This window comes from Carcharhinus amblyrhynchos, chromosome 34 (assembly GCF_965287045.1).
Source record: "Carcharhinus amblyrhynchos chromosome 34, sCarAmb.v2.hapA, whole genome shotgun sequence".
In the NCBI taxonomy this organism is placed as follows: Eukaryota; Metazoa; Chordata; class Chondrichthyes; order Carcharhiniformes; family Carcharhinidae; genus Carcharhinus; species Carcharhinus amblyrhynchos.
The window spans coordinates 12629497-12644586 of NC_137357.1; the positions used below are offsets into that span (position 1 = coordinate 12629497).

General features: G+C 48.1%; 1 protein-coding gene across 2 annotated transcripts in view; it reads right to left on the reverse strand.

Moving 5' to 3' along the window:
* LOC145361409 (serine/threonine-protein phosphatase 2B catalytic subunit gamma isoform-like) overlaps window positions 1–15090 on the reverse strand; it is a 39285-nt gene that overhangs the window by 17028 nt on the left and 7167 nt on the right. For both annotated transcript variants that reach the window (XM_080217133.1, XM_080217135.1), the window contains exons 2-9: window positions 13488–13685; window positions 13140–13264; window positions 10983–11094; window positions 4955–5100; window positions 4503–4642; window positions 1617–1694; window positions 965–1059; window positions 713–838 (exon numbers count right to left, since the gene is read on the reverse strand). In XM_080217133.1, coding sequence (XP_080073259.1) covers window positions 713–838; window positions 965–1059; window positions 1617–1694; window positions 4503–4642; window positions 4955–5100; window positions 10983–11094; window positions 13140–13264; window positions 13488–13685 — 1020 coding nt within the window. The remainder of the gene's footprint in view (window positions 1–712; window positions 839–964; window positions 1060–1616; window positions 1695–4502; window positions 4643–4954; window positions 5101–10982; window positions 11095–13139; window positions 13265–13487; window positions 13686–15090) is intronic.

The following is a 15090-nucleotide window of genomic DNA, read 5'->3' on the forward strand; positions in this document are numbered from 1 at the left end:
ATCATTTTCCTTACTACAGAAGCTAAGCTAACCAGCCTATGGTTACCTGCCTTTTGTTGACTTCCTTTTTTAAACAGGAAGTCACATTTGCTGTTTTCCAGTCTGTGGGAACCACCCCAGAGTCCAGCGAATATTCATAAATTGCCACTAGTGCATTTGCTATTGCCCCCACCATCTCTTTTAGTACCCTGGGATGCATTCCATCAGGACGGGGAGACTTGTCTACCTTGAGCCCCATTAGCTTGCCCAACACTACCTCTTTTGTGATAATGATAAATTCTAGGTTCTCATCTGCTATAGCCTTCCTGTCATCAATTTTTGGCATGTTATTTGTGTCTTCCACTGTCAAGACCGACACAACATGCTGTTCACTGCCTCAGCCATTTTCTCATTTCCAGTTATTCCATCCCCCTTCTCGTCCTTTCAAGGAGCAGACACAACTCAGTCCAAGCAATGCCATCTCATGGTGCACAGCTCACAGCCATCTCCAGAAGTTCCACACACACTCAATCAAGTCTTTACCTACTGATGATAACCTTAGCACCACGTTCCACTGCATATAGGCAACACCACACCCCACAGTGTTGCAGTGTCCTCTGCCCTAACACACCCACAGTCTCAGACTCTGCGGGGCTTGCTCTGTCTCAGAAATTTACTGTTTCCCTCTCATATAAAACTCAACCAAGACAATTCCAAAATGAGCATTACTTACCCTTTTCACCAACAAAGGGCAAAGACCAAGAGAATACATCCATGAAGTTTGGAAGCCAGTAGGGGTGTGGGGAGCAGTTAAATTGTCTAATATTCATTACATTATTTTCATATTTCAATATAGCAGCTGTGGGAAGGAGATGGGAAAGAATCCATTAATAATGCAGCAACATTGCGGCTGACTTAATCACCCATTACTGTACTGAAAACACAGCCAAATCAATAGTTACCATGGTAATTGTCATTTTCTCACCTTTGTTGTTATAAACATCTAAATAATTTGGTGCAGAGAAAATGGTTATTAAAGAGGGGAAGCCAGTTGCCTGGTTTTTCCTATACATTCGATATCTGTCAATGGAAAGAGATCAACAGTCAACACAAACACCTGCATCTCAATCACTGAGTAGGGAGAGGGGTGCACCTGCTTATCACACACCCCTTCACCTCCCCCATTTCTATTCCTCACTCTCTGCTCATGTCAAAAAAGGATGGCATTGCCACATTACCCAAGGGGAGAGTATGGGAGACAATATCCCTGGTAAAGAACCTGCGTTTCTACATCACCTTTTCTGGCCTCAGCAAAACTATGGATGAGTGACAAATGCTGGGTGAGACAGGAATGCTCACATCCCGTGAAAAAATAAATTCACTTTTGGAAGTGTAATCTCTGTGAGGAGCAGACAATTTGCAAAAAGCAGCTTCACACTCACATACACAGAGTAGTGAGGTAAATGAGAATATTATCTGTAACAGTGACACCGATTGAGGGGTAATTATTGGTTAGGACACTGAAGATAACTCCCCAGTCTTTAACATGTCCTGCATAATCTCTCTCCTCGACAATGACAGTGCAATGAAAAGAAATCAGGTGGAAAGTACATTAATGATGACAGGTCAGTACTTACCCCGAGTCCTGAGCCTCGTGTGCACGGATTACTGATAACAAGTTGTTGTGTTGCAAAAATCTACAAACTGCATTATAACTGCAAAGGAGAGGGAAATTGTGTTAGAATTTGAGGACAGCTCAGCCATTGGGAACCCCCAATTCCTTCACATGATACTCCAAACTTGTTTCCAAATTGATTATTCTCTTCGAATCCTCATTTTTAATCTGGGTACAGGACATAGCTGATGCAGTCAGGAGTGAGATGGAATGCTCCCCACTTGCCTGGATGGGTGCAGCTCCAACAACACTCAAGAAGCTCAATCCCATCCAGGACAAAACAGCCCACTTGACTGGAACCACATCTACAAACATTCAATCCCTCTACCACCGACGCTCAGGAGCAGCAGTGTGTACTAGCTACAAGATGCACTGCAGCAATTCACCAAAGATCCTTAGACAGTACCTTCTAATCCCACGACCACTTCCACCTTGAAGGACAAGGGCAGCAGACACATGGGAACACCACCACCTGCAAGTTCCCCTCAAAGCCACTCACTATCTTGACTTGGAAAAATATCACCATTCCTTCGCAGTTGCTGGGTCAAAATCCTGGAATTCACTCTTTAACTGTATTGTGGGTCAACCCACAGAAGATGGATTGCAGCGATTCAAGAAGGCAGTTCACCACCACCTTCTCAAGGGGCAAATAGGGATGGGCAATAAATGCTGGCCAGCCAGTGACACCCATGTCCCATGATCAATTAAAACAAAAGTTTGACAAGGGATTAAGTGCAGAGGCAAGAGGAAGACATTAGTGTTGCTAGTACACACAGATACACTTTTGTTAACGGTCCTTTATCAGAATTCAAACTGAAATACAGCACAACCACTGGGAGTTACATAACATTTCCCCATCCTGCTCCAGCTCAGTAACAGTGCAGCCTAAAATCTGCAGGGAGGAAAGGCCAGATTCAAGCGATGTATCCAGCCTGGATGAGTTCTTGGGCTGGCAGCTGTGAGCCACATGCCTCTCAGTGCTCCAGGCTCCAGAGCGAGAAAGAAGTAAACCAATGATTTTTAGAAACTTAGAAACGAGGAGCAGGAGGTGGCCAATCAGACCTTCGAGCCTGCTCCGTCATTCATTTTGACCATGGCTGATCATTGAATTCAATATCCTGAACCTCCCTTCCTCTCATACCTCTTAATCCCTTTAGCCCCAAGAGCTACATCTAACTTCTTCTTGAAGTCAGACAACATTTTGGCCTCAACTACATTCTGTGGTAGTCAAGCCCAGGCATTCACCACCGTCTGGGTGAAGAAACTTCTCCCCGCCTCACTTCTCAAAGGTTTATCCCCTATCCTCAAATTGTGACCCCTAGTTCTGGACTCCCCCACCATCAGGAACATTCTTTATAAAAGCAAATTACTGCAGATGCTGGAATCTGAAACCAAAAGAGAAAACACTGGAAAATGTCAGAGGTCTGGCAGCATCTGTAAGGGGAGAAAAGAATCATCTGGATTGAAAACATCAGCTCTTTTCTCTTTTAGGATCAGGAACATTCTTTCTGAATCTACCATGTCAGAATTCTCTAAGTTTCTCTGACATCTCTTCTCACTCAACTCCAGTGAATATTATCCTAACCGAATTAGTCTCTCCTCAGATGACAGACCTGCCTTCCCAGCAATCAGCCTGGTCAACCTTCACTGTACTCCTTCCATAGTGAGGATATCCTTCCTAATATAAGGACACCTAAATTTCATACAGTACTCCAGGCATGGCCTCACCAACACCCTATACAATTGTAATTTAACATCCCTTCCTTAAATCCTCTCGCGATGAAGGCCAACATACCATTTACCTTCTTTACTGCCTGCTGTACCTGCATGCTTACTTTCAGTGAAAGACGGACAAGGACTCCAAGGTCTCGTCGAGTATCCACCTCTGTCAGTGTGCACCCATTCAAATAATAATCTATCCTCCTATCATTGCTAGCTAAGTGGATAACCTCACATTTATCCATACTAAACTGCATCTGCCACACAGGTGCCCACACACTCAGTCTGTCCACATCATGCTGAAGTATCTCCGCATCCTCCTCAGAGCTCATCCTCCCACGCAACTTGATTTCATCTGCAAATTTGGAGATAATACATTCAGTTCCCTCTTCCAAATGCAGCCAGCTGAATAAGGTAGATTTAACACAATGAAACAATTTGACTAAGACCCTCCACAATTAAACAACTTAGAATCTGGCTACAGACTGCTGACACCTAGCAGAAGAGGATGGGGATGTACAGGGAAGCCAAAAAAAAAATCAGCTTTAATAGACAATTTGGTCATTCTCCTCTCTTATGTTGTGAAGAGAGTTTTCCAGATTCAACAGGCAAGTTGTGACACAATGGGTCATTGATGTAGGGGGGCAGTAAAAAGGGACATTGGAGTTACATGGAACAGCAGTTTGGGAGATAGATACCATTCTTTACAGCTGGGAGTGAGGAGGCTCTGCTCCAGTTCTGGCCTACTTGACTACCAATGACAAAGGTAGGACTCAGAAAGAGATTCCATTGAGCATGAGCAGTTTGGGCTAAATTAAAAAGCAGAACCACAAAACTAATAACCTCTGGATTACAACCTGAACCATGAGAGAATTAGCACAGGGTAAATAAGATCCAGGAGTTGAGGACATGACATGACACTGCTGTGAGAAAAATGGGTTTCGATTCAAGGGGCATTGCTTTGACAAGCCGAGCTGGAAAGGAAGGAACAGAAACTAACTGTAATTCTACATCACAGATGAAACAGAGGAACATTTGTCACTGGATGACTCAATATTGTCCTGTGCTTTAGGTGGGTAAACATCGGTCTTTGTAACAGCAGCATTCTCCTTCGCGCCCTAACACAAACCTAAAGAAGTAGGAGCAGCCTCGTACAGTGTTATGACTGAAGTGATCTGCTGTCTTCTCGCTTCCGTAGTCCTCTGTTGGGTCCGACCACAGCAAGTCGCACATCGGCCCAAAGGCTGGTGGTTCCTTAAATCTGTCCAACTGAAAGACAGGAGATGAGGCATTAAAAACCAAAGAAAGTACTTGCGTTACTACCCTTCACCCAAGTCAACAAAATTCAAATCTCCAGTACAGTTACTGACATGAGGTGGGAAACCCAGCAACCAATTTACTTAGAGCAAGAGCTAACAAAGTGGGGATTTGAGGGACAGAGGACAGGAAGTTAAAGAATGGGTACAGCAGCATGGTGAGTGGTAGCAGGGCAGAGAAACCAGAGTACCAGGCTAAACAATCAACAGTTCATCCACTCCAGCATCTATGACGTCCCAGGCCAGCTGTGGGAGGTATACTTACTCTCCGAATGTCATCCAGAGTGTGGACATCAGGTGACAAGCCCCCATGTAGGCAGAGGAACTGACGATTTACTATTGCAGCCAGGGGCAGGCAGTCAAATGCACCCATGCAGACGTTGTACAGATGATCTGAGTACTTGATTCTACCTGGGGAGAGAAATAAAATAGAAACCATATAAAACAAGAAAGTTGAACACTCAACATACTCATTAATGACACTCCTCCCTCATACTGTCCTCCAAACTGATCGCAGCTTCCAACTATGAACAGGTATCAATGAATCCACACAATATAAATCAAATAATTCTCAAAGAAAAAGCTCAATTCATTTTGCAGCTGATGAAATGTGTATAAAAGTGTAGTCACCTGCTGTCATTTAGGAAACACAGCAGCCAAATTATACATAACAAACAGCACGGTGATAAATCAGCACACCTGGCTGAATGATTTCACTTGAGCGACTTCTATTTTCCAGAAAAATGGCACGAAATCCCTTGGTCCTTTTCGTGCAATCTTTTACATCCACTTGCGGGGGAAGAGAGTGAAACACTCCCTCAGCACTGCATCACAACAGGGTGCTCTGACTTTTTCTGACGGGGGACTTGAACCTGTGACTCATCAGTCCAGCTCCTGAGTTACTGCCCACGTTTCTGCCAGACCGCCTCATGGCTCACATGCAGCTGTAAGTGAAACATTTCGAACCCTCCTTGACATCCGCTGCCATTCGTGGCTGCAGAGAAACGCGCTATGATTCTTTCCCGAGTCATTAGCTGGAGTTATTGGAGAGCTCTTAGTTGAAAACTTTACACTATCAGTATACTCTTGATTCTTGCTTGGCTAGCTTTTCTCATGGTCCTGATCGAATTCCTGCAAACAACTTTAGCCACTGCATCAAAACTCAAAATGCTGCTTCCTGTAACCAAACTCACATCAAGTCCCATTCTCCATCACTCCTGTGCTTGCTAACCCACACTGCCTTCTGGTCTGGAAATGCCTCCGTTTTCAAATCCCTCCATTGATTTGTCACCCTCCTTATTTCGGTAAACTCCTTCATCCAACCAATTCAAAGTCTCCTCCAATTCTGACCTGTTGCGTTGTTTAGTCGCCAAGGACCTATTTCTCCTGAAACTCTCCACCCTCCTTCAGGATCTCCTGAAAATACACCCCTCTGACCAAGTTTTGGAGATCCATCTCATATCTGAAGTGGCTCACAGTCAGATGGCATTTGCTCTCATTCCTGTGCATTGCCTGGCCTTCCACAGTGTATTAGACACAAGTTGCTGTTGTACCAGAAAGCTACACTTCACCCTGACTGAGAGCAGCGTCACAGGAGACCATGAGACTTTTCTTGCATTGACTTACTGGTCAGCTCACAGAGGCTAAAAATACCAGGGGAAATCAACTGTATTCCAAAGAGGCTGTGAGGGACCTCAGATTAATGCTGGGCACATTTCCCTGGCCTCTTGTGTGCAATATTTGATGCACAGCATACTGTTAGTGGCTTATAGTAATACACATTCCATACTAGGAGAACAATCTGCTGGTTCTCTGGTTTCAGAGCTCTGCAGTTCCTGTACAAAGCTTTGGCGATGACAGCTGTTTGAAGCTGAAGACCTACCATGCCATCTGTCACAAGATACATCACAGCCAACAAGCAGTCACACTCTGGATCCACAGTCCATGCCCAGTTAGAAAATGGATTTTATTTGCTGAAGTTAATAACATGACTTGCATTTATCCTGCTCCTTTCATAACTTGGGTATGACACTGGGTGCTCTTCCCTGGTGAGTCTACCTGAACCAGCTTGTGTGTACCCCCCCTGCAATCCTTTTATATCACAACACTGTGATTGTTCCCAAGACTGTAATGGGTTTAGGGGCAAAGTCCGAAATAGTGCACCCCGATTTTTGTACAACTCTGTCTGTACATCTACTTAAAAATCTGACCTTCCTTAACATTATACAATCCAGGAGAATAATGTTTAAAAGCCTGGTTCAACCGGGTACAACACCACTTCAAATAAGGACAGATAAATTCTCCCATCAGTTCTGGACTAATATTTATCCCTCAACTGAAATCATGGATAAGCGATTATCCAGTTATTCCTTCCAATTATATCTGTGGGATCTTTCTATGCATAAACAGACTGTTATAATTCCGACATCACAACATTGACTTCATTTCAAAAATGTCCTTGGCTGCTGATGACACGCTCTGGGAGGTGCTGAGTTTATGAAATGCGCTATCCAACCATCAATCGATCTTGATTTTCCTTTCCTGCAGAGAAAGCACTCTCCAACCAGGTAACCAGTGCATGCACCGCATTAGCGGAAAGCTAGCCAGAACTCTAATTCAGTGGTAATTATGATGGACTCTGTTGAGAGGGAGCTACGACCACATTGCAGACAGGCTGTTGTGATTTATTTTCAAACATGATGAACAACTGCAGTTACCAGTCATGCAGGGTAAACTCATGTAGAATCACAGATTAATCCTCAAGGATTATCTGTGTAATCGCCTATTAAAAAGCAGACAGTAAAACCACAGAAAGGGGATTACCCTTTAATTGAATACAAGGGCAAGACAAATCACTGGAACACAGTGATTTCCAAAAAAGCCTCTGACAGCAGTCCACACAAAGAAATCAAAACAAGGTGAAAGGAATGACAATCAAAGTAAAACAAATACACTGCTGGGCAGCACGTGGCACAGTGGTTAGCACTGCTGCCTCACAGCGTCAGGGACCCAGGTCGGTACGGTGGCACAGTGATTAGCACTGCTGCCTCACAGCGCCGAGGATCAGGGGCAGCACAGTGGTTAGCACTGCTGCATCACAGCACCAGGGACCCATGGCAGCACGGTGGCATAGTGGTTAGCACTGCTGCATCACAGCACCAGAGATCCAGGTTCAATTTCAGCCTCAGGTCACTGCCCGTGTGGAGTCTGCACGTTCTCCCTGTGTCTGCGCAAGTTTCCTCCGGGTGCTCCAGTTTCCGCCCACACTCCAAAAGATGTGCTGATTCGGTTGATTAGCCATGCTAAATTTCCCCTTAGTGTCAAGGGATTAGCAGAGCATGTGTGTGGCATTATTGGGATAGGGCCCGGCTGGGATTGTGTTCAGTGCAGGCTCGATGGGCCAAATGGCTTCCTTCTGCACTGTGGGGATTCTATAAATCTAGGACAACGAGAAAGTGGAAATCAAAGAAGAACTAGGGAAGAGTAGGAGGAAGAAGAGAGGGATGTAAGGGTGCAGATGAGGGGAGTGCAGTCCATGTAGTTGACATGGATTTCAGCAAAGCCTTTGACAAGGTCCCACAGGGGAGACTTAAAAAGGAGTATGCACAAAGGATACAGCGTAATTTGATAAAGTGGATTCAAAATTCACTCAGTTGTAGGGGACAGAGGATGATGACTGAAGGCTGCTTCAGTGACTGGAGTAGCCAATGTCTAGTGGCATACCACAGGGATCTGTGTTGGGTCCCCTATTATTCATCACTCATATAAACAATATTGGTGACTATGTGGCAGGTAGGATTAGTAAGTTTGTGGATGACACAAAGGTGGGCCGGGTGGTTATCCCGGCTGAGTGAATGCCTTGGGCTACAAGAAAATATACAAGGAATGGTCAAATGGGCAGCTAAGTGATCAGCAGAGCGCCTCAGGGATCAGTGCTGGGCCCACTGTTATTTGTCATTTATATTAATGATTTGGATGAGAATATAGGAGGCATGGTTAGTAAGTTTGCAGATGACATCAAGATTGGTGGCAAAGTAGACCAATTGCAACGGGATCTTGATCAATTGGGCCAGTGGGCTGATGAATGGCAGATGGAGTTTAATTTAGACAAATGCATTTTGGTAACTGAACCAGGGCAAGACTTACTCAGTTAATGATAGGGGAGAGTTACAAAACAAAGCGATCGAGAGGTACATGTTGAGGTCCTTGAAAGTGGAGTCACAGGTGAACAGAGTGGTGAAGAAAGCATTTGACATGATTGGTTTCATTGGTCAGAACACTGAATACAGGAGTTGGGATGTCTTGATGAAGTTATACAAGACATTGCTAAGGCCACACTTGGAAAACTGTGTGCAGTTCTGATCACCTTATTATAGAAAGGATATTATTTAACTAGAAAGAGTGCAGAAAACATTTATTAGGATGCTACCGGGGCTTGATGGTTTCAGTTATAAGGAGAGGCTGGGCAGACTGCGACATTTTTCTCAGGAGCATAGGAGGCTGAGAGGTGACTTTATAGCAGTCGATAAAATAATGAGGGGCATAGATAAGATAGATAGCCAATATCTTTTCCCAAAGGTAGGGGAGTCTAAAACTAGAGAGCATAGGTTTAAGGTGAGAGGGGAGAGATACAAAAGTGTCCACAGGGCCAATTTTTTCACACAGAGGGTGGGGAGTATTTGGAACAAGCTGCTAGAGGTAGTAGAGGCGGGTATAATTTTGTCTTTTAAAAAATATTTAGATAGTTACAGGGATAAAATGGGTCTTGCAGGCAATTGGGATTAGCTGAGGGGTTTTTAAAAAAAGGCAGCATGGACAAATTGAACCAAAGGGCCTGTTTCCATGCTGTAACCCTCTATGACGAAGTGTTAGATGGAATTTAAACCTGAAAAGTGTGAGATGATATACTTTGGAAGGAGTAATTTGACAAAGAAGTGTTCAATGAATGGCAGCATACGAGGAAGTTCTGTGGACAAAGGGATCTTTGTAGGGTGGTGAAAAATGCATGTGGGACATTTGCCTTTGTCAATTGAGGCAGAGATTACAAAAGCAGGGAAGTGATGTTGGATTGTACAGAACTTTGGTGAGGCCTCAGCTGAAGTATTGTGTGCAATTGCCACATTATAGGAAGGATGTGATTGCACTGGAGGGGGGTGCAGAGGAGATTCGCAGGATGCTGCCTGAGATGGTACATTTAAGATATGAAGAGAGGTTGGGTAAGCTTGGGTTGTTTTTGTCAGAGCGGAGAAGGCTGAGGGGTGACCTGATTGAGGTGTACAAGATTATGAGGGACACGGACAGAGTGGATAAGGGGCATCTGCTCCCCATAGTTGAAGGGTCAGTCACATTGAGGCATAGTTTCAAGTGTCGGAGGCAGAAAGTTTAGGGGGGGATTTGAGGGAATTTGTTATTACTCAGCGGGGTGACAGTCTGCAATGCGCAACATGGGAGGGTGGTCGAGGCAGGTTGCCTTACATTCTTTAAAAAGTACCTGGATGAGCTCTGAATATTATGACGTGCCATGGGTCAAGGACTGGCAGATGGGATTAGGTGGGAGTTCAGGTATGTCGATGCAGACTCAATGGGCCAAAGGGCCTCTTCCGCACAACATGATTTTAGTTATTTATTAAAAGCAGTGGAGTCCCAACTAATTCCAATCTCACTGATTTCAGAGGACCCAGGAATTGGCTTCCAAACCATGCCACCTCAGCGAAGAGCACCTAGCCTCTGCTACAGGAGCTGAGGAACAGCCAGTGGATAAACATCACTGAGATATAGGGACACAGCTAGCAGACAACACAAACCTCCAGCAAGTACAGTGAAATGAAAACTGACTCTGCAACTTGCTCTGCAAAAGCAGCCTGTGTTATCTTGTTTGTCTGTACAGAACTGACAGAAGTGTTGCTACCACACTGAGGAGTGAGTCATTCTCTTTATCCAGTCTGTGTTATTTGTGTGGAGGAGGTGACAGACACACAGGGGCTGCACAGCACCAGAGGTAGCTTTCCTTTCACACTGATAGGCACACATGAGCTTAACACGGAGACACATACAGACCTTACTGTATTAGGCAGGAGTGAACCCTATCCTTTTATCCAGCTTGAACATTCAGGAACGACAGAAGAACGAAATGTCCACTAATACTGAGGACAATTCCATTTCTCCCATCTATCTCCCTACTCCTGCCACGGCTAAATGGCCCCCACATCCAAACACAACCATCCTCAGGTTTGGGCTGGAAGGAAGGCAGCCGGTCTGTTAGAGTGTACTGCTTGTTTGCAGGATATACTCACATTCCTGCCTGAACGTGAAGTACTCAGTCAGGTGTCTGCATTCATGATTTCCCCGCAGCAGAAACATCGTGCTCGCATGGTGAATCTTCAGAACCCAAAGCAACAGCACACACTGCAGAGAAGAAATCTTTGACAAGTGAAGCAAAAACAAGCAGACTGGAGACGCAATTCGATAAGAACAGGGAGACATCAGTCGAGATACAATCAGTAACACATGGCCATAGGGGAAGAGGGGAGAGCAACTGCTCTCTCCCAGCACCCTGTATTACTGACTGTATCTGTACTAATGTTATTCCAGCTCCCTCTCGTTCACTCAGTAACCCCTCTCCACCCACACCCTGTATTACTGACAGTATCTATACTAATGTTAATCTAGCTCTTTCACACTGTCAGTCAGTAATCCCTCTCCCCCAGCACCCTGTATTGCTGGCTGTATCTCTATTCATGTTAATCCAGCTCCTTCTCGTTCACTCAGTAACCCCCCTGCTGTCACTTTGCTGCCTGAGAATAGTATGCCCATTGGTCTTGGTCATGGTCAGCACTGGTCAGTCCACTCAGCGGGGACCTCGTGGTCAGCACTGGTCAGTCCACTCAGCGGGGACCTCGTGGTCAGCACTGGTCAGTCCACTCAGCGGGGACCTCGTGGTCAGCACTGATCAGTCCACTCAGCGGGGACCTCGTGGTCAGCACTGGTCAGTCCACTCAGCGGGGACCTCGTGGTCAGCACTGGTCAGTCCACTCAGCGGGGACCTCGTGGTCAGCACTGGTCAGTCCACTCAGCGGGGACCTTGTGGTCAGCACCGGTCAGTCCACTCAGCGGGGACCTCGTGGTCAGCTGTGTGTTCTGGGGAAGTGCAGCCATTTGGTTCTGCATTTCCAGAGGTGATACTACTCACCTCGTCCTGAGTTCCTATAAACTGCTGGACGAGGATTCAGACCTGCTCTCACCATCTATCGGAAAACCACCAGCGACAGGGTGAGAACTAAGTAGGATTCCTGAACAGGGAGATGTGGAGGGAGTAGCTGGTCAGGTCTAACAAACAGCTGCAGTCGGTAATATGAGCGATCGCTCAACCTCCAGGGCCCAGTGATGGAGAGTCTGATGAGCAGAATCCTTCACTCTCAGATCAAGGGAGCCATCACAACTCACTAGATCCATCCTGAACAGAGCCACACGGCTTGCCTGACGTGCAGGATATTTACTCCACTGGTCTCACAGTTTCAGTTCTCTTTACTGGCTAGACATGACTAATGCTGGATCTGCAACAATTCCCACTCACTAAATCAACATGCCTCCCACTTATTTCTTAAATGTTCAGGACTTGACATGACAATGAATTATTTCGCTGCCATTACCCTGCGCCATGTCAAATCCTGACTGAATCCAAACTGCTTTATCAGACGCCATTCTCTTACACGTATACCTGATGTGGGAATTACAATAAGGTCAGAATTTGTTGACCAAGCTAACTTTCCTCACAAAGGGGGTGGTGGGCCTTTCCAAAATGTTGGAAAATCTCAGAAGGTCCGGCAGCATCTGTCAGCAGAGAAAAGGACTGACATTTCAAGTCCAGATGACCATTTGTCAAAGCTCCCCCAACCCCACTCCTTCGACCTACATTCCAAGTCCACGGGACCATTTGTGAGGAGCCTTATTTGAATTAAGCTGCTTGACTCAGTGAACAGGATGTGCTTACTCAGCTCAGAGGGCAGTTCGAGTTGGAAGTGGGGCTGGAGTCACACGCAGGTCACAGTGGGTAAAGATGTCAGCTAAACGGGCGTGAACAAATCAGCTGGGGTCTTAGTGACAATCAGCTGGTGTCAGAGCCACCACTTTGCTATTACCATCAATAAACTGGAAACTTGCTGAACTGAAGCCATGTGAGTAGCTTAGAATGAGAAGGACACAGCAGGTCAGTCAGAATCAGCATCTGTGGATAAAGTTGGCAGGAAATCCAGTACCTGAACTTTGCTCTGACCTGCTTTTCCTACAAAGCCCGAATCGCTGGCTTCTGATGAGCTTCAGAGAAACTCCCAGCTTGCAGCACACTTAGGTGAAGCAGGGCTCTATTTAATATATTAAATCAGACGGGCAAAGGCCACCCCACGCCTCACTGCTTGCTCAGCAGTCACACGCTCGCAAACTCAGGGACTCACCTCAATGCTGAAGTAGCCACGATCCACGTAGTCTCCAAGGAACAGATACTGAGTGGTGCTGGGTGAGCCACCAACCTCAAACAGCTTCATCAGGTCAAAGAACTGACCATGAATGTCACCACAGACTGAGGCAGAAAATAAAAGGAGCAAATTAATTGGAAGCCCCTCAGTGCTTCTGAAATACAAGGCGAACAACACGACTGTCCCACACTACCCCACGTTCAACTTCTCCCTCAGGCCAGAAAGGGGGGGAGCAGCAGGAGGGAGAGGAGGGCAGCAAAGGGAATGGAGAGGGTGACAGAGGGGCAGTTTGTGGGGCAGGGAGGGGAGATAGCAGCCAGCACAGACCTGTGACGGGGGCATCCACTTCAATGAGTGTCCGTTCCCTGCGAAAGATAGCAGCCCCATCCTCGATGATCTTGACGGCAGCATCTTCCTCCAGTCTCCCTTCTTTAATAAAATGAGCCTTTAAGACATCAAGTTTCGGTTTACCGTCTGAGTAAACATCCTGCATGGTGAGACGCCGAGTGGGTGGAATGGGAACAGCTAAGAGACAGAGAATAACACTGGTTTACTGCCAAACTTTAATCCAGAACTCTGATCCACATACACAGAGAATACTGATCAAACAATACTGCTGGACAACCAACTGTCAGCAACCATTCAATTCTAGACCATGGTAGGGGGTACTGTCGCTGAGCGAGTGCCGCACTGTCAGAGGGTGGGCGCTGAGCGAGTGCCGCACTGTCAGAGGGTGGGCGCCGAGCGAGTGCCGCACTGTCAGAGGGTGGGCGCCGAGCGAGTGCCGCACTGTCAGAGGGTGGGCGCCGAGCGAGTGCCGCACTGTCAGAGGGTGGGCGCCGAGCGAGTGCCGCACTGTCAGAGGGTGGGCGCCGAGCGAGTGCCGCACTGTCAGAGGGTGGGCGCCGAGCGAGTGCCGCACTGTCAGAGGGTGGGCGCCGAGCGAGTGCCGCACTGTCAGAGGGTGGGCGCCGAGCGAGTGCCGCACTGTCAGAGGGTGGGCGCCGAGCGAGTGCCGCACTGTCAGAGGGTGGGCGCCGAGCGAGTGCCGCACTGTCAGAGGGTGGGCGCCGAGCGAGTGCCGCACTGTCAGAGGGTGGGCGCCGAGCGAGTGCCGCACTGTCAGAGGGTGGGCGCCGAGCGAGTGCCGCACTGTCAGAGGGTGGGCGCCGAGCGAGTGCCGCACTGTCAGAGGGTGGGCGCCGAGCGAGTGCCGCACTGTCAGAGGGTGGGCGCCGAGCGAGTGCCGCACTGTCAGAGGGTGGGCGCCGAGCGAGTGCCGCACTGTCAGAGGGTGGGCGCCGAGCGAGTGCCGCACTGTCAGAGGGTGGGCGCCGAGCGAGTGCCGCACTGTCAGAGGGTGGGCGCCGAGCGAGTGCCGCACTGTCAGAGGGTGGGCGCCGAGCGAGTGCCGCACTGTCAGAGGGTGGGCGCCGAGCGAGTGCCGCACTGTCAGAGGGTGGGCGCCGAGCGAGTGCCGCACTGTCAGAGGGTGGGCGCCGAGCGAGTGCCGCACTGTCAGAGGGTGGGCGCCGAGCGAGTGCCGCACTGTCAGAGGGTGGGCGCCGAGCGAGTGCCGCACTGTCAGAGGGTGGGCGCCGAGCGAGTGCCGCACTGTCAGAGGGTGGGCGCCGAGCGAGTGCCGCACTGTCAGAGGGTGGGCGCCGAGCGAGTGCCGCACTGTCAGAGGGTGGGCGCCGAGCGAGTGCCGCACTGTCAGAGGGTGGGCGCCGAGCGAGTGCCGCACTGTCAGAGGGTGGGCGCCGAGCGAGTGCCGCACTGTCAGAGGGTGGGCGCCGAGCGAGTGCCGCACTGTCAGAGGGTGGGCGCCGAGCGAGTGCCGCACTGTCAGAGGGTGGGCGCCGAGCGAGTGCCGCACTGTCAGAGGGTGGGCGCCGAGCGAGTGCCGCACTGTCAGAGGGTGGGCGCC